Raw genomic sequence first — 25,625 nt, forward strand, 5'->3', positions numbered from 1 at the left:
ACATATAAGTATATACATATATATACATATATATACATATATATACATATATATAAGTATATATATATACATATATATATATATACATGTATATACACATATATATACATATCTATACATTTATATGTAAGTATATATATATACATATACATATATATACACATATATATGCATATATATATGTGTGTATGTATATACATATATATATACATATATATGTACACAAATATATACATATATATGTACACAAATATATACATATATATATACAAAAATATATACATATATATATACAAATATATGCATATATATATACACATATATATATGCATATATATATACAAATGTACATATATATATACCTACATACACATATACGTATATATATGTATAATTTATATATATGTATATATGAAAATATGTGAATATATATATGTATATATATAATATATATATAATATATATATGTATATATGAAAATATGTGAATATATATATGAAAAAATATATATATGAAAATATGTGAATATATATTTGAAAATGTGTGAATATATATGAATATATATATGAAAATATATAAATATGTGTGTCTGTGTGCGTGTGTATATGTATGCATACGAATTTGTATATATATATGTGTGTGTATGTATATATATATAATGTATATATATGTATATTTATATGAATGTATATATATATAAATCTATGCATGTATATGCGTGTATGTATATACATATATAAATGTATGTATATATATATGTAAAAGTGTATATATATGTGTACGTATGCTTGTGTATGTATATATATATATATATATATAGAGAGAGAGAGAGAGAAAGAAAGAGAGAAATTAGAGCAGAAATTCGTTGGACTTAATTTATCTAGAAAATTCTTAATCTTCTTGGGTTCGTCGGAACATTTCTTCTTACTTTCTTTAGTTTATTTTAAGTTTATCGATTCGGCTGCAAAGTTACTAACATTCAGTGAACGAGAGAGACGCAAACTTTTCTATGTATAAAGCTATATATATATATATATATATATATATATATATATATATATATATATATATATATATTATCTTAGTGCTTTTTGGCATGAAGAACGTCAAAAAACGACATGTGCTACTTCTTTAATCTCCCAAATTATTAAACATATGATTCTGAATATTGGAGTATTATATTCTAGGCAATGCAGTGAGTTAAATGCACACATATTTTTTCTTTATAAATTGTAACACTGAGGTAATGCATGTGTGTATATATATATATATGTATACCATCTATATATATATACATGCATTACCTCAATGTTACATTTGATATATATATATATATATAGATAGATAGATAGATAGATAGATATAATTAGTAAATTATAAAAATATATAGTAATTAACTAAAAAGAATCCTCCGCATCTGTCTGTAAAAAATCGATTTCTTATAGATATTAAATGTGGAAGATTCCGTGTAGCAAAATTTATGTATAGTGTGTGTGTGTGTGTGTGTGTGTGTGTGTGTGTGTGTGTGTGTGTGTGCTGAATGGAATGCTGAAATGCCTTAGAAATACAACATTAGATAAGACGATCCCAAGCAGATAATATAAGCTCAATATATATATATTATATATATGATATACATATTATATATGTTATATATGATATATATATATCATATATATGATGTACGTATGATATATCATATATATTATATATATATGATGTATATATCATTTATATTTTATATATGATGTATATAATATATATATCATATATAATATAGATTATATATGATATATATATATGATATATAATATATATATCATATATAATATATATAATATATATATGATATATATCATATATAATATATGATATATATATATCATATATTACATATGATATATCACATAATATATATGATGTATCACATATAATATATATGATATATATCATATATAATATATATGATATATATATATCATGTATATTATATATATTATATGATATATATAACATATATATGATATATATATCATGTATATTATATATATTATATGATATATATAACATATATATCATATCATATTTATATATATATATCATATATAATATGACATATGTAATATATATGATAAATATAGCATATATATGATATATATCATGTATATTATATATTATATATATATATTATATATATTACATGATATATATATCATATATATATATATAACATATATATCATATATATATATAATATATATGCATATATATATTATATATTTATATATATATATATATATTTCATATATATTAAAATGTATTAAAAAAATAAATACGAAAAGTATAAAAGTTTATAACTTTTCTTTATTTGTTTTCTATTGGTGATGTGCATAAATATAAATATGATTTAAAAAAAAACATTTTTACAAGAACATAATTTCGTCTTCCTCAGATATATATATATATATATATATATATATATATATATATATATATATATATATATATATATACACATATGTAAATCAGCTGAACTCTTTCTTTCGTTGTCAATATATTATTAATAATTTTATGGGTCATTTCTTGTGAAATACTTGCGCTTTCTACATAAATCATACGTTTTATTTTATTCATAGATCGGAGACGACGACTGAATTTTTTTTTCTTTTTACTTTAAATATCATTATAACACGGGTTCAACTCGAAAGATCTTGCAAGACAAGCAAGCTCATTGTGCCAAAAACAATCAAATGATCAAGAAACAATTCACTTAAAATGTCACATAAACGTCTCTCGTTTGATCAATTGATCTCTCGTATTGAAAGTAACGTTGTTCACCCAACACTTAGACTCCGTCGCAAAAAAAAAACATAAGAAAGAAATAAGAAATAATTTAATCTCGTTGTTTCATTTTAATAAAAAAAAAAAAGAAAACCTTTATTCCGCCTTCTCTTGTCACGCGTGATTTCATCCACCTCTCTAACGTGATCCAGATTATCGGCCTGCGCACACGTTCTTCTTTTTATAATCATTTTTTTTCTTTTTTCCTTTCCGTGACGTCACTTCATACACGACTCGATCATTTGCATACAGCTTTCATACGTACGTTCGCGCTGTTACATGGACCCGCGACATTTGACTGATTTGATTTTAAAACTTTTTGCAAAAAAAGTAGCATTGTTTGTACGCTCAGCCAATAGAAAATACCGTTTTTTTGTTTGTTTGTTTTTTTGTACAATTATTAAGCTTCCAAATTTGCCAGATCATTTTGGTTCATTCTATATAGAAACTAGCTGGGAGACCCGACGTTGCCCGGCTGCGAATGTTTCAGACTCCCATATTTTTATTGTCATCGAAATCGGTGAAATCGGCCATTTTTCAATCAAGTCGATTGATTGATTGTTTTAATTGGGGACCCATCGCGGTGCACTGGGAGGAAACTTCACATGCCTCCCCGCAGTGACTTAGTCCACAATACATGGTTGTCTATATTGCACTGTAGAGAATCTCTATATATATATAATGGCTTGAATTAAAGTTTAAAATGCAAAAGTCAAGTATCATGTTTCAATTGTGCTCTAAACAGAAACATTCATTTCGAACGCGTCCCTGTCATATCAAAGAACCTACTGTTTATTTTATAAGCCGGATCTTGCTGTTTGTGCGGTAATAAGACTTCTCAAATGCATTTGTGATATTATGCTGTGTAAGGAGTTAACGTTGGTCAAAATCGCCTGTTCCTTCTATCGTCGTATTTTCTCGATTATCGATTATTGGTGCTGATTAAAGACATTCTGATGTAACACTTAAGAACACTGCCAGACACATCAAGTAAATTTGAGTGGAATTTCATAAAATTCGGCCCAGCCGTTTCGGAGTTTATAGAGAACTCTCTCTCTCTCTCTCTCTCACACACACACACACACACACACACACACCACACCACACCACACAAAGGTTCTTTATATAATAGACTAGACTATCCGTGATCCGTTTTTATATTAGCTATGGAATTCATGTAAGTGTGACACTTGTGACCTAAAGAAAATAGTTTGTTGTTTTTTTTTTTACATAAGAGAAACAGTTCTATGAACGCATATTAAAATAACAAAAATCACCGACGGATCACTCAAACATGAAAAAAAATTCTCCCTATCCGTGCAAAGTTATCTAGTTTCCCGAATAATCGCTCAAAAATAGAAAATTAAACATGATTTTCCTATGAATCGAACGTCGACGAAAGTCATTTAGCAGCAAAAACGCACATGAACCTACCGATGAGAAATATAAGAATGAAAAACCCATATTGGAATCCTTCGACCAAGTTATAGAAACTTAAAATCTAAAAAAAAATAATTAATAAAACCTGAAGCAAAAACTAATACCTAAATAAATAAAATAAAATAAAAACTAATATTGAAACAGATTAGTAAATATGTAAACAAATTCACCATTTTGTATCTGGAAATGTAAACAAAAAATAAAAAAAGAAGGAAGGAAAAGGGACGGGTAGATAGTAGTAGTAGTAGTAGTAGTAGTAGTAGTAGTAGTAGTAGTCTTGGCTTTACTACAATTGTTCTTATGTTTGTCAACGTGTTAGAGTGTGTAGTTGTAAGAAAATAGCGACAGTATAGTTGTAATAAAGAAGAGTTGCAAAACACCCCCATTCTTCCCATGTTAAATAATAATTTCGAAATAATAACGTTTATATTTCAGTGCGCAGGTCAAAATCTGCAAAAGAAGCGATTTGTGTTTATTTGTTTACGTTGTTATGGGTTTATGCGCGCATTCGCAGCCGGATGTCGTAAACCCGAAAGTGGGTTACATCACTCGTTACAAGGTCATTTGTTTTATAATTAGATAGATAGATAGATAGATAGATAGATAGATAGATAGATAGATAGGAATATGTTTTGTGATCAAAGGCTAGATTTAGATGGACAGATGCGGACAAAGGAACAGAAGTGTTTCTTCATTTTTTATTCAATAGTTTTCGAACTCCATACCAGTGACCCATCATTGGTAAATCGTTCAAGACAAGGCATGAAGCCACTTTATATAAGGAGCTAAAAAATACCACTTTAAGATCAAAACATAGTCAATGATAAGTTTTTATGAATTCTGATTTAGAAAATAGCAATTTTTTTCCATTTTGTTTTTTCAAAAATATCACTCATGAAATGTGTAGACTAAAGAATGAAGTAAAGGAAGCTAGAGTTACGAGGTTGCAAAGGATAACATCAAGGCCAACTTTTTCTACTCTCTTTAACTTCCCATTTTCTTCGTCCTTTGTTATACAGCAAAAAAAAAAACTTTATCTCAAGAATATCGTTGAATAAGGTTATTCAATATTTTACCAAATATATTCCAAGTTTGAAGAGCAAGTAGATTTTAAATCAAAGTCTTCACACTCCATTGGTTTCAATTTATTGTCTATCCAGAATAGTGTTTAATGAATTAAGGTCGGCCATCTTGAAATCAATTTGCTTTCAAAAAGATCATCTATTTTTTTTTTACTTTATTGTTTTATTTTCATTGAGATTTTTTAATCTTCATTATTCCAATTCGATTATTATGTTTTTATTATTATTTTCATTTTTAATCAAAAAAGATATTAATCCAAAATTCTTTTCGTCATCGATTGTCCAACCATCTCCATTGTTATCATTTTAATAACTACTTGCACTGAAGAACCAACTTTTTTGCTCCAAGCAATTTATTTATAGATCAACTTTTTTGTGTGTTTTGCAACTGTTTACCAAGTGGTTTCTTTTGTGTGTTCAATTGCATTCACTTGCCGCTAAGACAATTAGAAAATGCGTTACCCCCCTCCTTTCTCTCTCTCTCTCTCTCTCTCTCTCTCTCTCTCTCTCTCTCTCTCTCTCGGGGATATCTTCCCCCCCCCAAAAAAAAAATAAATAAAAAAGTTCATTTCTTACACGAGAAAAAATAGATTTATACTGGAAGATTAGTGCAGAAAGTTAAATTTGAAGCGACAACTTTTAAAGAACGGGAACAACAACCATGTATATTAATTTTGCTTAGGCAAGCAATAAGAAGTGATATTATGGTAGTGTTTGATTTTTGTAATTGAAAATTAACGCTTTTATTATTCAAATATATTTTATTTCTGATTCCAAAATTTGGGGGTTTTATACAAAATAAGTAAATGTCTATAATGTTTTGTTATTTAGTACTTTTTTTTTTCAGTCTTCCTGTATGTGTGTAAAAATTAAAAATGACAGTATTTGTTGATTTTCCCAAATTCTTTTCTTTTAAAGTTACATGATTGTTGTAATGGCGAGCTAGGAGGAATAATAATGAAATCTGGTCGAATGTGTTGGGTCGAAATTCAGCTTGCTAACTGCTATATTTCTTTTTTCCGTCTTTTATTTATTTATTTATTTATTTTGGCTTTAGTCATTTGATTGGAAGACAGGTGACCCTCGCAACTTTCTCCTTTTTCCGAGAATGTCCCTTAAATCCTGTTTCTTGGGGGTTAGGTAGTCTTGATGGTCTCTCTTAATTAGTCATTGAAAAAGTAAAAATAAAAAAGGAGCAGAAAAAGAAATAAATAAATAAAGCGTTGTCGCTTTTTAAAAACAAATTATTTTATTCATTTTCGTCGTCATCATCATCAGCGTCGTCATTCTTGCTGTTATTATTATAATTTTGGTTTCATAAAATATACAAAACAATAGAATACAAATATACAGAATGAGGATTTATAATGTACTTATATGGTAAAGTGGTCCATTAACAATCGCGCATACTTCGGTCGCTGGCTTTTTCAGTCATATGAGAAAGGCTTTGTGTGTGATAACTGCTTGGGATCTTATTTTGTAACGCATTCAACCGATGTCGACCTTAGCAGTGAAAATGGAAAAAGGGGGTAGGTGTGCGAAGCATTGAAATCTATATAGGGTCACATGACAACTAAAAGCGCAGTGATTGGGTGCACGTTTTAGCCAATTAACACTGTCCTTAAAGAAACAAGCGCAGAAAGCAACCACACTTACATACTCTTCTAGTCTTGGATATTATTCTCACAATGCTTCGGCTGCTGTAACCTCTGACATTCTTCAACTGTACCTTTCGAACTGGGGGAAGCTTTGGAGAGTAGACCTCCTACAACTGTGCAAGCCTAGTAACATACCTCAACCAATGGGGAAAACGGGAGAAGTGTCGTTTCAGAAATTGCCTTGACGCTGTTCAATTTGGAGTTTAAGGAGAAAAATCGCTTGATTGAATTTTGCAGTTTCTTCGTCTGCGTTGAATTTAAATTGCTTTTTTTTTCTTTTTTTTTTAGCCAATTAACATAGTCCTTAAAGAGACAAGGGCAGAAAACAACCACACTAACATCCTGTTCTAATCTTGGATCTTCTCACAAATTTCAGCCGATATAAAATCCTACCTTTCTTTATTTTAGCTAAATAATAACCCATTCTAAATGATAATCTTTTCGAGATTGCAGGTTCGATCCTCAATGTCAGCGATATCAAGGATATAATTATAAATTTATTAAGACTTCTATCTGGTCATGACAAATGGAAGAACAACAAACTATCCCCGTTGATAAAATAAAGTCGTCTGTTCAAAATTGCGTACAAATTCAATCAAGAAATATTAATCTAAAATTCTTTTCATCATCAACTGTCCAACCATTTCCATTTTCATCGTTTTATTAACAGCGTGCAATTAAGACAGTTTTTTTTTCAATGAATTTATTTATAGATTAACTTTGTTTTGCAGCCATTTTAATGATTGGTTTCTTTTGCGCATTCAATTGCGTTGACACTAAGACAATCCGGAATGTGCCAATGCAGCTCTTCTCTTGGTGCTACCAAATCAAGCTGTCGGAAAATACTGACTTTTTTACCTAAAATTCACCAGACATCAATGCTATTGTTTTTTTCTTTTCTCTTCGCAAAACTCAATCATGTTTTGCTAAGTCAGAAACAACAATTTTTTTCTATCCAAAAGAAGCAAACCAAACTCCCTGAATAAATATTTGAGAATATAAAGAACTTGAAACATGAAATCTTTTTTCAAAATTACTGTATTCGGCATTAGTCAGCACGATAGGGTTGATATGCCGTTAAACAAAACAACCAAACCAAACTCCATGAATAAATATTTGAAGATATAAAGAATTTGAAGTATAACATTTTTTCTTCGAAATTGCTGGATTCAGCATCAAATAACCCGAAAATGGTTGATATGCCGTAAAATAAAACAAATAGAAAAGGCTTTTTTCTTTCTTTATCCTGAAGATTTCTACCCTCGAAAGAAAGCTCACTTCTTGCACAAGAAAAATAAGAATTATACCATAATGTAAATGCTGAAAGATGCATTTGGAGCAACAGCTATTAAAGAAAAGGAAGAACAATCGTGTATATTAATTGAATACTTTTACTTAGGTAAATATTAAAGAATGATGTATAAATCAGTAAAATATAATGTGTATCATTTGGATTATTCAAAATACTGTTCTCATCTTGGATTTTATTCTCACAACGTTTCAGCCGATGTAATCTTCTTAGTTATCATATATTATTTTACTTTTTTATTATTTTTGAAATCCTTTAAAATGAGGCTTCATAATTGGTGCATTCATTTTTTGCGGACTGTTATTCTCATCTTCATAGTTTTTGTTTCACCACGTTTCGGCTAACTAATCCTCCAGCCTTCTTCAGGTTGTTAACCGCTACGAGATAGAAATGCTGAGTCTTGTAACTGTATCGCCAGTAATTACTGTCTTCCATAGTTGTTGTTGCCTCACCACTTTTTGGCCAACTAATCCTCTGGCCTGCTTTAGGTAAGATTGAAATCGCTATCTTCAGACAATGCTCACCTAGAGCCGTAGAGACTCAACGCCTCTATCCACGGTGCCACGGGCCCCAAAGGGTGAACAAGGTTGGATTTTATGGTCTTATAAATTCAAATGTGTGCTCTTGTCTGGCCTTGTTTTATCTGGACCGAATTGTATTATATTTTATTTTACTTTTTATTTATTTTTTTGGAATCCTCCTGCTTTTTGTTTTTGTTTTTTGTTTTTTTTAATCCTCCTTAGCTACTGTATGAAGATGTAGGGGAGGGCACTACACCTTTTCTTGATTTGCTCCACCTTAATCTTCACTTTTAATAATGCTAAGCTTTTAGCAAGGAAGCGTTAGGTATCATTTATTGAGTGTTTGGAATGAAGCTCTACTGAGGATTGAACTCTAGTCTCTTTGCTCATTAGTTGAATATGTTAATCATTATATGAAATGACATAAATTTTTACGTGTCCTTTGTTATAGGACACATTTTTCAAATCAAACTAAACAATTCTTTTTTTTTTCTTTCTTGTTTTGTCTTTTTGCAGTGGCCCCGAAGAAAACTAAAAAGCTGAAGTTTAACTTAAAGAAAAATGGCACGAAGCAGACTTATGATTGGGGTTCTCCTCACGAGGAGCTCCTTCTGTCCAGTTCCAATGACGATAACTTAGCTGCGGATAGCTCAGTCAATGAATTCAAACATGGCTCCCAGAGTCTCGATCTATGGCCCTTTGTCCACCCTCATGAGGCAGCACGTTCTGGCAGCAAGGAGGGAGACAAAGAAGACATTGTTATTCAAAAGGGAAAAGAAATCCAATTGAAAACTGTTGACCCAAAGGACAAGTCATCGCACGCTGCTGAGAATTTGAAGATGGTCCCCAACCTTCGACCCTCAGGAGAAATCGAAAACGTTGAATACCTCACGGAGATTGTGGATGTCACCTGGATTCAGTTGTGTGGTGGCTTCCCCTGCGAAAACAATGGGACCTGTGTTGTTGAAAACAATGAACCCCGATGTGATTGCCCCTTGGGCACCACAGGGAAATACTGCGAGGATGGTAAGTCTAAATGAACGTTTTGCACTTGTATAGCGTGATGTATGAGTGATAATCGCAATTCCAAAGACATTAACAAGAAAACTCTTAGCTGTACTTGCATATCAGGCAAGAATATGTATCTACACCAAAAAATTAGGGAAAATTATCGAGTAGAATTTTAATTAAAAATAAAAATCAGTTTTATCGTATTTTTCTGATCGAACATTGCTAAGATAGAAATGTCCATAAATCAGTCTATCTTAACCAAGTAAAAGTTAATGATGAAGTAGCAAAATATGGTGCAACTGCACTATAATAAAAAAAATTCGAAAAATGAAAAAATGTATTTAAAAAACAGCAATAGCATCTACTCACATTTTTTGTCAATTTCAACTAAAAGTAAGGTACTTGTACAGTTTAATCAAGACATTCAAAAATGAAAATATCGAAAAAAGGTTATATTGTACGTATCCGTTTTGGACTGAAGATCGAAAAAAAAAAGTCCTTTAATTTAATCAAGTAGTTTTTTTTTCTTTTTTTACAGTGGAAAAATACGTTCTTATGACAGCACGTTGAAGTCAGCCATTATGGAATTTGTTAAACACGTCAGGGAGAGATAATTCAATGTAAAGCGCCGACACTTTCTCCCCATCTTTAATACTAGCTTTTCTTCCTAAAAATCGAACCTTTTGCACGGTATCATAATAAATTGTTTGTTTTGTTTTTTTTTTTGTTTTTTTGTTTTTTTGCTGTAAAAAAAAAAAAAAAAACTACTCGATGAAATTAAGTAAAAAAATTTTTCGGAGAACTTCGTTCCATAACGGATACGTGCAACAAAACTTTTTTCGATATTGTCATTTTTTTAAGTCTTGATTAAAGTGTACAAGTACCAAAAGCAATGGTAACTAATTAATTGGCATGTCAGGCGTACTTAAATAGTACCACATTATTTTTTTAAATACATGAGTTTTCAATCTTTATTGTAAAAAAAAAACCTCGCCATATTTCTTTGAAAAAATATGACATAATAACAGGAGAACGTAACTCAGTTATGCTAAAAACAAGGCAAAGCGCCGATTTTTGTTTTAAATTGACGATAATTACAGAGTATTTACCTCCCTTTGGAACTCTCCTGTGTTTTTTAGTCAAATATTTAATTTTCGCTAATTGTCGTCAAAAAAAGGTTTTCTTCAATAATTTTTTTTTACCTTATCGTTTTTCGTAATTTTTGGATATATTCATTACTGTGAAATGACAATTAAGTAGAGACCATTCGTCTCTATTGTCACATGACCAACAGCCATATTTCTTTTGGTCTCTGACGTGGCCAACTTCAATATAGAATTAATAAAGATAAAAAGAATTCTATGGTTCCAATCTTTTTTTATTACTTTTGAGCACAGAGAAAACATCCTGCAGAATCTGTCGTGTTCATTGTTTATACGTTTATCTTCATAAAGTTACTTTATATGCTTAATATATTTATATGTACAGGATTCACTCCTAAATTAATTAACTGATCTTTATGAATTTTGGAACACGATTACATGAAGATGTAGGGGAGGGCACCACACTTTTTCTTGATTCGCTCCACCTTAATCTTCTCTTTAATAATGCGAAACATTTAGCCAGGCAGCATCAGGTACAATTTTTTGCGTGTTTGGAATGAAGTTCTACCAAGTATTAAACTCCAGTCACCTTGCCCATTAGCCGAATATCTGAATATATTAACTATTATGCGAAATGGCATATATATATATATATATATATATATATATATATATATATATATATATATATATGACTTTTTACGTGTCCTTATTTATAAGGCACATTTTTTTCAAATCAAACTAAACAATTTATTTTTCTTGTGTTTCTCCAGTGGCCCCGAAGAATACTAAATTTGTTCGTGAAATTTGTCAAATAAGTCTCGATATATATACAGTAGCGTCCAAAAGTTGAGGAACGGTCGGTCATTTTTTTTTAATGGCTTCTAACTTTTTTTTATTAAAAACAAAAAAAAATTTGGTGAATTTTAAAATGTTTTATAACGGTAATTAAATAAAAAAAAAATTCTATTTTTTATTTTGAATACGTATTAGTTTATTTTACATATGAATAAATTTAATTAAATTACAGACGTCCAAAAGTTAAGGAACGCGAAAAACTAATACAAATTTTAGCAATTTTAATAACAACTTAAAAAATGTCGACTCCGAATATTCGAAAAAAGCTATCTGTACAAGAAAAACTGCTTTTTTTTATCATTATGATGAAGAAAAGTCCATAGGGGATATTGCTAAAATATTGAAAAGGTTTAAAAGCATTGTTTTTTGTGGGGGCCGGGGGTATTGAAATTGAAAAAAAGGTTTATCATTTACTGAAAAGAAAAAATCGGGCCGACCCCGAATAACAACTTAGAGGGGGGATAGGAAAATCACTCGATCATCTCGTTCTGATCGCTTTAAAACTGCTACTTCGATATCCTGGGATTTTATATCCGAAACTGGCCAAAAATATCCCCGACAAACGATCCCACGAAGATTAAACGAAGTTGGATTATTTTCAAAAAGTCTTATTAAAACTAAAAAGGCCAGATTGTTATTTGCCGAAAAACATCTTTGTTTTGTGAAGAAAAAAATGGAAAAAGGTTCATTTTAGTGATGAATATAAATTCAATCTTTTCGGATTAGACAAAAGACCACATGTCAGAAGAAAGAAATGGAGAAAGACTGTCCCCTAAATACGTTAAAAGTACAGTAAAATTTGGAGGGGGAAGTATAATAGTATCGGGAATAATATCTTCAAAAGGAACTGGCCCCTTTGTGAGGATTTATGGAAAAGTTAATGCCCCAATGTACATAGAATTGATTAGAGAACATGTGGTTCCTAATCTTTCTGATTCTGATATCTTTATGCGAGACAACGCGCCGTGTCATGAAGCAAAAATAGTTTTAGAAGAGCTAAATAGATCCAATATTTACATTATGGATTTGCCAGCTCAGAACCCTAACCTGAATCCAATCGAAAATGTTTGGAAAATTATTGGTGGTAAGATCACAGAAAAAAAATCTTGATGATTTATGGGAATGTATAAAAAAATTCTGGAATAATATCTCACCTATAACATGTGAACGATTGGCTCTGTCTTGCAGCAAACGATGCTATAGTGTGATTGAAAACAAGGGGCTTTTAACTAAATACTGAAAGGATTCTTTATTTTTTCATTAATAATTTCCTCCGTTCCTCAACTTTTGGACGCCTGTAGTTTAAGTAAATTTATTTATATGCAAAAAACTATGTATTTAAAATAAAAAAAAATTTTTTTATTTAACTACCATTATTAAACATTGGAAAACTTTTTTTCCTTTTTCATAGATAAAGTTAGAAGTCATTCAAAAAAAAATGATCAACCATTCCTAAACTTTTGGATGCTATTATATATATACATATATATACATATATGTGTTATGTGGATGTGTGTAATCTTCTATGTCTGAGGAAAGGTCTCTATCAAACTCCTCTGTCAATTTTTGGTCTACAGACATAAAACTTTATATATAGAATATGAAAAAATTCGATATAATCTTTACGCGGTAAAAATAGCTGCTAAGTAGTCAAATTTGAAAAAATGGAACTTGGCAGGCGTAAGTCAACTTAAAGTGCTCTTGTACGCATGACAAAATATATATTTATATGTGACAGTCAGTTAAATTTTAACAGTTTCTTATTCATCTGACGATAACAACTAAGGCTAGCGCTCTGAATGTTTTGGTTTCGGTTCTAACTTTTTAAATCATTACAATATATTGAGAACAATATAATAATCAATAGAGAATTGACTTTATAATAATAAATATGATACCTACATAAATTAAAATATCATATTTAAGCATATTCTACGACCGAGCAATGTCGGGCATCCTGCTAGTATATAAATAAAAGTGACCTTGTTTGTCTGTTTGTGAATGGTCTCTAATAAAATACTCCGTCAATTTTTGGTCTACAAACTTGAAACTTGACGTATAGGAAATTTGAACCTCTGAGACTAATTCGATCTTGTTTTTAGTTAGTAAAAATAAGCTGCTAAGAAGTCAACAATTTTAAAAGTTGAAACCTAGCTAGCATAAGTTGACTAAACGCGTTACTTCTAGACATATGCAAATATACATTTATATCTTTAACAATGTTATTTTTACGTTTTTATATACGTATGGATTTAGCTCAGATGATAACGAACGGTGTTGGAAAGATATATGTTTCAGTTTCGATTCTAATTGATGGCACCAAAGTTATATTTTATTTATGTTTTTTAACTTTTGAATATAGTAGCTATATATTAGACGCAATATAATAATCACTATTTTTAACATTTAACTTAAATAAAATTAAGATGGCAAACAATAATTTAATTAATATTAAGGTAAAATATATTATAGAAAACACAAAATATTATGTATATCTATGATCTTCTCTCTATATAAAACTCAATGACTATGTGTATGTTTGTGTTCCCTATAGAAAGAAGAGTTAAGAAATTCACATAAAATCTAAAACTGTATTCTTATGTAAAATGCACCTGGAAGACAATGGAAGTGTTCTCAAATATAAAATTGCCCTTTAAGGAGACTATGAGTGTATAACCTTCTTAAAACTTCAAACATATCCTATTTTTATGAAATTTAATAATACATAAAAAATTTCCTGCGGAAGAAAGTGGAAGTGGTCTCGAATCTCTATGTGATCCTTTATGTACTGAATGTATATGTGCTCTTATTTCTAAATAAACGTTTGGGATAGAACCTCCTTAAAACTCCAAATATGTAGATATAATTTTAATAGAATTTAAACAGTACATACATGGCACTAAGTACGAGAGTTTTAGAACATTTCCGGTTTTTCCAACTATATTTGGAAGCAAAATGGGAAGGGAGGAGCAGTAAAAACAAAGAAAGTATTATGACGTCATAAGCATTATAGAGTAGTGATTCTCATTCAATCCAGATCAACGTCGGTTTTTTTTGGAAGCTGTTTCATAAATTATTTGTTATTAATGATCTACATAAAATCGTTTTCATCCAGTTATTTCTTCATATTTGTCTTTTATATAGAATAGAATAGGAAAATACATAGAAGTGATATTAATTAAATCCCAAGCAATGTCGATCTGTTCTGTTAGTTGTTTAATAAATGATTTATTGTTGTTAATCAGCATGGAATCGTTTTCATCCAATTCTTTTCTTCATATTTGTCTCTTATATAGAATAGGAAACTACGTAGAAGTGATATTAGTTAAATCTATTAACACTCACGCAAACGATTTCCCAAGAGAAAGAAAATTAAAATTTTGGAAATCGTGTAGTAATTTCCTCAGAGTTAGTTTGTGCGAAATCAGAGTAAAAAAAAAAGATACCGGAAAACTTACCAGGGCATTTTTAGAGATTCTTTTAGTTCTGATCTAGCTGGTCCTTTAAATTCTTACCTTGCAACACTGCCCCCTTCTCTAACTATAGAGCAATTAAAAAAGTTGAAAATCAACCGACTTCACTTCTCAATAGAAAAAAACAAAACTGTGTTCGCAAGCAGAATTGACGTATGTAAAATTAATTCAATAATAATTACTGATCTGCTATCAGTTCTTCGTCGTCTTTGTTAGTCAAATTTCGATAATCAAATCAAAAAGCAACCTATCTCTCGTGAAGGTGAGAATTAATTGAAATTAATCACATTGAGGAAAGTCTTAGACAACCTAAGACTCGTACGAATAATTCGATATAAAGTCAAACTCGCTTTGATACCAACATGATTAGAAATATTTGATCAGCGTTTATTAAGCTGTATAGATAATTTTTTTTGTAATGATCAAAATATGTCTGCATTTTTTGTACTAGAGTGACATCACTTATCAAGGCCAAAAGACTACTTGATCATAAGGGATAAATTAATGTCAGGTTTATACTGAGATAACACCGTGATGATTGGTATTTGTTGCAATGCATTTCATATAAGGGTATGATTAAAGAAAATTGGAAGGTTCTACTTATAGACACTAGCATTAGGATCTGACTACTCAAATGGAGCCACGTTCTGCTAGCAACCAATCAGAAACCAGAATGGCTCTATAAAAATACTGGATCTTTTAGAATTCCCACACATAATATTTTGTGTCCACACGAGAAAGATCTTTGTTTTTTGTCTGCAAACTTTTACAGTTCAAGACGTATACAGATCAGCTTCCCACCGAAAACACTTTTTCATCTCCAGGACTTACACAAATTAACTACCCATTGGAAACTATTTTTCATCTAACTCTTCTGAAATTAAGCATGACTTTCAATTCAGAAGTAATGATGGTGGTGATTGGATAGAATTGATAATTTAAGAAAGCGGTTCAATAAGAATTTGTTTGTATTGGACTTGGAAACGACGATGTTGTAGTTAGCTGGGAAGCAGTCCTGTAATATTGTGTTTCACATATGGGCAGTTCTAGGAAATAACTTTTGCTCATAGAAGTTGTTAGTTTTATGTGTAGAGAGAAAGAGAGGCTATTTACAGTGGTTTTAGCTAGATGAGCTTTTGTTGTGAATGTTTTAGCATAAAGGACAATAGATTGGAGCTCAGGCGAGCACCTCATGAAAATAACAGTAGCATAGAGAAAAACTAGCAAAGTCTCTTCTGTGAGGAAAAAGTAGTAGAGAGGAGAAAAGGGCATTGCCAACTAGATTCCGAAGTCAGTTTTTTTACTCTGTTGGAGCAAGAAAGGGTGCTCTGAGTACCACCTCTCCAGAACGTGAAGCTGTTGAGGTTGTCAAATTTTCTGATTTGCTGATACCGTTGGAGCACTGGGCGGAGCAGGTGCTAGTGTCATTGTAAGAATTAGGAATGGATGGAATAAGCTCAAGGAACTTCTGCCTTTACTAACTGGTAGAGTATTATCACTGTTGACCAAAAGAAGAGTCTACCAGACATGTGTACACAGTATGATTCTGCATGGAAATGAAATCTGGGCAGTGAGTGTTTAGGACATGCGTTGCATGGAGAGAAAGGGCATGAAAATAATATAATGGGTGTGTAATGTGAGTCTTTAAACCAGCTTAGTTCTGATAACCTTTAATTTGGATCTCACTTCCGACCTTCTTCGGGTGCATTTTGTCGAATTCAGGAATCTTTCTATTGAACTGAAAGGAATCCATACAGAATTTTTCGTATGAATCTTTATTTAATCTATGGAGGTAGCATGCTCACCATCAGCCATGATTGGTTTGAAGTCTTGAGTAATTCGTAATTGTATTCTTAGAATCACCGGCACTGAGGATTGAACCTTCAATCTCCAAAGTGTGTCACTTAGAACTGAATTTTACTTAGCACTTTATCCGTTATGCCATGGGTTTTTCAAGATACACCTGAACGAAGGTGAAGGCTACATCGGCTGAAACCTTGCAAGAATAACACTCAAGGTAAGAACTGTAGTCCGAATAATCTAAATAATACAAGTTACCTGCAAACAAGTCTGAGAATGTATTCCTTCCCATGCATGTATGTTTGTATGTTTGCCTAAAACTTTCGACAGAGACGACGGATTTTCATAAGATTGGTATCGTTTTGAAGCTCAACCCTTCGGCCGACAAATATCGGAAAATTGGCTAAAAACATTAATTTCTTCACTCTCAATTGAGCACTTTTCTACAGGAAGGGGTCGCTTTTTTCGCCGATATTTTCGAAAGTCATCCCCTCTTTTTGATTGACTAGCCTTAATTTAAACCTACGTCACTTCCGGTTTGACGATTGACGCAACAGCAAAGACGTCACGTTTTCTTTGGGGGGGGTCACGTTCTTTTCCTCCTTCGTGGTACGAGTTTGAGCCTGCCTGCCTATTACCACTTTTTTTTTTTTTTTTTTTTTTTTTTGCTTAACACACACCTTCAAACTACCAGGCAACACCGGAAACCCAGGCTAGTTTGGAGATAAGAGGCAAATGTTTTACGTATAATGGTAGAATTTTAGTGCATAACCTGTATTTATTTCTTGGCGGATTTACACATGTTCTTTGAACCCAGCATATAACTGGTTGAGAGCGTGCCACAAAAGTTGGCAGAGACGATGAAATGGATGCTGTAACCCCGTAAACTTTTTCGATATTCATTTTGGACAGTGATAAATCTTGTGCTCACCTTTTGTAGATAAAACTGTCATGTTTAGTTCACTTCTAATATATGCAGCATGTTCGAAAAATCGATCGTACAACTTTGGAATTATGTTCCATATATTTAAAGTAGCCCTAAAAACACTCTCAACCATCGATTGCCATGATAGATAACACCCTACACGAGAGCCCATTTTTTTTTAATTCCTCAGCTTAACATTCACAAACAACATGCATTCGAGCAAATACATTGAGAACATTGCCAAGGCTGCTGCAAAGAAGATAGGGCTCTCTCTCTACCATGCTAGAAAATTACTTACACCAGAGAGCACCTTATATCTTTATAAAACAACAAGTTGCCCATACGTCTGGGCTGGTGCATCTACTACTGGTTTCTCCCTCTTGTACAGAGTCAAAAACGTCTCAAATCTAATAGGTTCCGCACTATTGGTCAAGTTTCAACCTCTGTCCCATCGCCACAATGTCACATTTTTACAAGTACTTTAATGGAATGTGCTCTGATGAACTCATAGCACTTGTGACTAAATTAAGAAGCAGTAAAATTCCACCCCATAACTTTTGAGGGGTACAGATACCAGAAAGCCTTCTGCTCTTATAGTTTTTTTCTTTGACTGCTAGATTTTGGATTTTTTACCTGTTTCCTGCTTGCTTAACTCTACTGACATGCAGAAGTTTAAATGTAATGTGAACAAACATCTTGCTGCTCAACTGCCCTTATTCCCCTGATAGACACGATCCCACCAAATATGTCCAAGGGGCAATATCCCTTGTGTGGGGTGAAAATGAGTAAAGAAAAAAAAAAAAATGACGCTAAGCCTAAATTTTTTTATTAAATTACACTAAGATTAATTTTTCTTTTGTTGGATATAGTCAATATTGTCTCATCTTTTTAACTTCCGGTTTCTGTTATCTATTTGGCTGGATAATTAAACATGGTTAAATAGATAAGAAAGTTATTCTTATTATGACAAGACTTTCACGTTATGTGAAAGGATGATAATTATTAATCAAAAGAGACTATATCTTGCTTGTCACTGTCATCCCAGAAGAAATGTGGGGCATAAAGCAAAAGTCAAAAGGAGCAGAGAATCCTGGCTTTAACTGTTTTGTGGTTTGTTTCCTACTTTCTGTGGTTTATGGCAATCATATTTATTGACCTGTAATTGGTTTGTTGTATTCTGTTCTATTAAATAAGAAGGGGAAACAGTTTCAGGATGCTGACCAGGTCTTCCATCTTGGCTATAAAAAGTGCCCTTGACGATCATGATCCTTAGATCTTTCTTCTGAGTCCCAAGGATTTTATATTTGTTTGATGTCATTTTGCCATAATTTTAATGCTTGTATTATGCATGACACTGTCACAGAGATAATGTTTATCTATCCCATATTTAGAAATAGCACTATTAAACGCAGTTTACATGTTAAATGATTTTGTTGAGAGGGGGGTCGCACCAGATAAGGCATGAAGCCATTTGATGTAAGGAGATAAAAAATACTATATCATAGTAAAAAAATTGCCAATGATATGTGTTAGATGGATAGATTCTGATCCAGAAAACAGCAGTTCTTCCCCTTTTGTCAGAAATATCGGTCAAGGAATGTAAAGCCAAAGGAACAAAATAAAAGAAGTGAAAGTTACGAAGCTGTTTTGTAGATGGAAATAATATATATAAATTTAATATGAAAAGTTTATATGTTTAGATGTGGTTTCTTCAGCATCCAATAAAGCCAAGCTCTTCACTAAGGGTGGAGTTTAATGCAAAGTTCTATGTGATAATGGCGACCTACCCTCTGAATTTTCTCACAGTCCTAGCAATACTCTGAGCAACATCAACAGATCTGTTCGAGATTTTTCGAAACTTATCACGAACCTTAATTCTAGCAAAGCAACTGGCCCTGACAACATCCAAATCATTGTGCTCAAAAACTGCAACAGGAACTAGCTCCAATACTTACAATGTTCTTCAAATGCTGCCTTATAGAAAGATGCTTTCCAACACCTTGACTAAATCTCAACAGTTTGTCCAGTATTTAAAAATACAGGGATTGGGCTTCTGCATCAAAGCAGAGATCACTCAGCCTTCTGTGTGTCATGGGTAAGTTGCTTTTGAGTCCATGATAGAGTTGTCAACCACCTCAGCAAAACCAACCTATTCAACGATATGCAATATGGTTTCTGTTCTGAAAGATCAACAGCCTGATTGTAATATCACACGGGATCAGTGAATCTATTGATAATGCCTTCGTTTCTAGAGCAATAGCTCTCGACATATCTAAAGCATTTGATCTGGCACAAAAGTCTACTTCATAAGATTTCCAGCTACGGAACAGCTGGAAATGTCAACCATAAAATACTTTTTCTCTGAAAAGTCTATCAAAGTAACCATTGATGGACAGAAATCTAAAGCTTATAGTTAATACTATGTGCATGTTTAAGGGTTCGATCCTGGGCCAAACTCTCTTCGTTATTATAATCAACGACCTTCCAAATCACATTCTTCATTCATTTGTCAACATCTATGCAGACAATGCAACCATCTATGGCAACACTTCGAAGGCCGACAAAAGCTAGGATCTTTCTGATTATCTCTCTTCCAACCTGAAGCATGTGATACAAATGGGGTAAAAAAATGGATCGTTACCTTTAATGCATCCGAAACCAAACTTTTATCTTTTCACCACAAACGCTCAGATCCCCTCTTTGTCTCAGTTGAAATGAACCGCTCTTGTCTTGAAGAAGCACTCGGCTTCGTCAAACTTCTGGAACTGACTTTTACCCTTGACCTTAAATGTAGGACCTACATCAGATTCATTTGCTAAAATCACTGGAAAAATGCTGGGATCATTCTAACACTCCATAAAGTATCTCTTTCTCAACATAATCTTTTACCTGCACAAGAGTCAAATATTTTCTAAGATAGAGTACTATTTCCACAGCTGATGGGAAGCTCCTAAGGGCAGAATTATACCCCTTTGTAAAAAGAAGGGGCAAAAGAATAGACGCTACTAATGATCTTACATAAAACAGAATAATATTTGCCATGTTATGTCATTTGTCATTCTCATGTCATTTCACGCCATGCAACGCATTTCCTCAACTGCCACTGGCAGGTTTCACACTTTCCTTACATCGTCGCACTGCATACACGTGACTGATAGATTTTTTTTCTCTTGGTTGGTAGTGGGAACGCTCTGGTGGTTAGTAATGACAGAAGTCCATAAACTTACTCCATTTACCCTTAACATTTATATAGCCAGTGGCATTCATCCTAGACGAGTTGAACCGGTTTCCTTTGAAGGGGGAAGTATCATTTGAATTTAGCAAGTGATGACCTTTTCGTCTCCATATCCAGAAGAGATGTTGCATGTCTATCTCTGCTCTATTGTTACTTTTATGGTAGGTACCTGACTGAGCTCCAACCTATGGTCCCTCCCTGTAAAACGGTTGCAACACATAATCCCTTAGCTGCAACAACTACCAACAACTTCCCTCACTCTCTATCTGTGCCTAAAATTAAACGAAAATTCCATGAATAGAGTTTCTTTCCTAGAACTGTCTGTCAATAACCACATTACTATGTGTCTGCTTTCCACATGGTCGTTTTCAAATCTTATTCTTATTGAGCCGTCCTCTTAAATACCCTAACTGATCATGCTGTTTCACCATTTACCTAACACTTAACCCTTATCCTAGAGTGACCTCCGGGCCTTGATAAGTGGTGACTTCCGAAGTAAAAACAAAATAAAACTTGTCTTATGCTAAGTTCAACATCAATATTAAAAAAATGGAGATACAACAGAGTCGCTCAGGTCCTACACGGAAATACATGCAAACTCTATGAATTAGATTACAATGAGAAATGGTATGAGCATAAACCAAAAGGAGTACAGAAAAACGACAATATTTAACTTCTTTGGGACTTGCGCATACAAACTGATAATGTCAAACATTCCAAACCTGACATGAACTTGCTCAATCGTTTTTCATGCAAGAGTGCAAGAGAAAGAAATTTTTAAAAATGCAATGAATATCAATATTGAAAATGGAAATTATTTAGACTATGAAAATGTAATGAAGTCAAGGTGAATCCCATTGTAATTGGAACGCTTGTGGCCATAATGAAAAGTTACTGTTATGGTGGCACCCACTCATTTACATATGTGGATAATATTACACATAAATAACAAGACTTGGTTAGTCTGAGTGTGTGTTAACCAGAAGCCACCAAAGGCCGAGCCGAGAGCAGATATGTTCTCCAGCCAAGACTCCCTTACTTGACAACCATTATGTAAATATACTGTAAATATACTTTTCCTAATACACTTATTGCTCTACCTTTTTTTGTTGAGTCTTCACTTGTATTGCCTTATGCGTTATTTGCAAACATAACAGTTACCATAAACGGCTTAATCAGATTGACAGACAATTTCTTTTCCAATTTTGCAAAAAGCTTGACTGTTAGGAACGGCGAAAGTGTTAAGTTACAGTTTGAATGTATAAAGTCAAAGGAATTGACCTGATGTTCAAGAAAAAAATTCAACTAAAAACATCTAAAAGTTGAAACTATTATGAAATAATGATAATAATAATCTTTTAAAAAATTATTTAACACAGTTAAAAATACTATATCTTCTTTCTTCCCAATTGAATGGGAGTAGTAGTGGTGTAGTGGTTAGGAGAATGAACTATAGAAACAGTATGATGTGTTCAAGTTTTGTTAGCGCCACAGTGTGAGATTCACTAATATTTTAGAACATATATGTATGTGTGTATATCTATAAAAGTGGAAGTATATGTCTGTCTGTCTGTGTGTCTGTATGTGTGCATTTCCCTACGCAATAACTCTGTCAATTTTTAGACTACAGACTCGAGATTTGATATACAGGGTACTGAGATTAGGGAAAATCTTTATAATTCGTTTTCTGCCAGAAATTTGACTGTTAAGGGGTAAAAGTTTAACGATTTAACCTTTGAGAACTCTACCCAACTCCTCCGCCAATTTTGGGTATAAACAATTAAAATTTTAGATATAGATTCCTTGGACGTGCATCTAACTTAATAACTTAGTTTGAGCTCAAAACAATAAATGTTAAGGGGTCATAATCGAGGTCAAAATTTAAAAAGATTAAGCTCTGCGGTCTCTACCAAATTACTCAGACAATTTCTGATCTAAACATTTGAAATTTTACATTAAGGGTATTCAGAGATAGGGCAAGCTTTTTAATCGGTTTGGGTCAAATATTTGAGCTACCAATATATAAATATATGTATGTATGTATGTATGTTTGCATGTCTGCCTAAAACTTTCGACAGAGGCAATAAATTTTCATAAGATCAGTATCGTTTTGAAGCTCGACCCTTCAGACGACAAATACCGAAAAATTGGCTAAAAACATTAATTTCTTCATGCTCAACTGGGCACTTTTCTACGGGGAGGGGTCGCTTTTTTCACCGATATTTATTATATATATATTATAAAAATCACTCTAGACAAGGCTTAAAGCCACTTACTGTAAATAACTAAAAACGAAACACTACTTTAAGGTCAAAAACTAGCAAATTATATGTGTGACATGGATAGATTCTAAATCAGAAAACAGCAACTCTTCCCCCTTTGTCATGAGACTGTTTGAAAAAAGAATGTTGATCAGTATTTGTTTCAGTGGTCTATAACTCAAACGTTTCTCACCTCCACACCTATGTTTATGGTATTTTTACTTATTATTCGATTACACGTATAGAACATAATCCCGAAGTTATGCTGTCGATTTTCCCAACATTGTATATACATAAAATTAATTAAGTAAAATTACGGATTCGATATTCAACATTTCGTTGCTCAATGCAGTCGAGATTAGATTATTAAATCAACCCCAATTTCACTTTCGTCAAGGCGAAAAACTTGTTAATAAATTTTAATTACTGATATTGAAGGCAACCTAAAATCTGAAAACATTTTGCATCCAATCAAAAGGTCACTTTAATTTTGATTTGAATGCAAGATTAGACGCATGTTCAATTTGTGTGTGTGTGTGTGTGTGTGTGTGTGTGTGTTTGCTAACTTGAAAACACATATACAATTACTAATGGAAATTTGGTATCTGCCTGAAACCTAAACTATATTATTACTACAGAGATTTTGTATGTCTCTTTGAAACCTAAACTATATTATTACTACAGAGATTTTGTATGTCTCTTTGAAACCTAAACTATATTATTACTACAGAGATTTTGTATGTCTCTTTGAAACCTAAACTATATTATTACTACAGAGATTTTGTATGTCTCTTTGAAACCTAAACTATATTATTACTACAGAGATTTTGTATGTCTCTTTGAAACCTAAACTATATTATTACTACAGAGATTTTGTATGTCTCTTTGAAACCTAAACTATATTATTACTACAGAGATTTTGTATGTCTCTTTGAAACCTAAACTATATACTATTGCTTCTATTACTAATGGGAATTTGGTATCTGTCTGTCTAAAGCTGAAACAATACTACCACTTTTATTAATAATGGAGATTTGCTATTTGTCTGTCTGAAACCTAACTATAGTATCACTTCTATTAATTATGTAAATTTGGTGTACATATATATATATATATATATATATATATATATATATATATATATATATGTATGCATGTATGTATGTAGGGCGAATGAAGCCTTTTCGGGGTCAACGGCCAACTAGCACCGTGTGTGTTTGTGTGTATGTATGTGTGTGTTGGAGTGGAGAGGGCTCCCATAAGCCATGGTGAAAGCAACCTTTCTAGGAGAAGCAAATCTCTGATTTAAAAAAAACAGAAAGCGGAAGACCAGTACCCGCATTAAGCTGGTCTGCAGTTTAACTTGTTGCTGGCTATCTTGCTCTTGCTTGTTGCTGGATCTCAACATTTTGAACCGAGAGAGAGACTTAGCTATCGTACAAAGCTAAGACTCTGTAACATCATCTGTGTATAGATACTCCCTCAGGCATTTGTCTATTAAAATGGTCCTGTGGCGATGGAAGTCATTTTTGGGCTCATGGACTTTAAGTGTCTGAGAGAGTGGCATTCGTCTGACAAGATGTTGCAATCATCATGTATGTATGTATGTATGTATGTATGTATGTATGTATGTATGTATGTATGTATGTATGTATGGGCACTGAGTTTAATAGTTCCTCATTCCCTTCATTCCCATTGCAATTGTTTGGTAATCCTGAGTTAGAGGCTCAGCAAATAGAGTAAAAGGTGTCTTTGTGCTAGGTTCGAATGTCATGACCGGCAGGAATTGTTACGCCTTCTCTGATGATTGTGTAGATGATTGTGTAAGCATAAAACACTAATGTCTGTAGATATAAGTAAATAATTATTTATTTATAATCATATATATATATATATACTAGCAAAAGTACCCGTCGTTGACTGGGTTCAAAAGCAGCCTACAGAAAATGGACTCTGATTTATGAAAATATGATAGATTATGAAAAGGAAGGGTTGTAAAGAGATAACTTCGAATTTGGAGATATCAAAACCAAAGCAAAATATGATGAAAGTAAAAATAAAATAGATAAAGCCCATAATTTATTATACCATACCTGTTCACACTGAAA

At 32.2% G+C, this 25,625-nt stretch overlaps 1 protein-coding gene across 2 annotated transcripts in view; it reads left to right on the forward strand.

Annotated features, from left to right (window-relative positions):
- LOC145299527 (pikachurin-like) overlaps positions 1-25,625 on the forward strand; it is a 748,579-nt gene that overhangs the window by 597,941 nt on the left and 125,013 nt on the right. For both annotated transcript variants that reach the window (XM_080144411.1, XM_080144412.1), the window contains exon 3: positions 9,368-9,877. In XM_080144411.1, coding sequence (XP_080000537.1) covers positions 9,368-9,877 — 510 coding nt within the window. The remainder of the gene's footprint in view (positions 1-9,367; positions 9,878-25,625) is intronic.

This window comes from Euprymna scolopes, chromosome 2, assembly GCF_053919585.1.
Source record: "Euprymna scolopes isolate OS-2025 chromosome 2, ASM5391958v1, whole genome shotgun sequence".
In the NCBI taxonomy this organism is placed as follows: Eukaryota; Metazoa; Mollusca; class Cephalopoda; order Sepiida; family Sepiolidae; genus Euprymna; species Euprymna scolopes.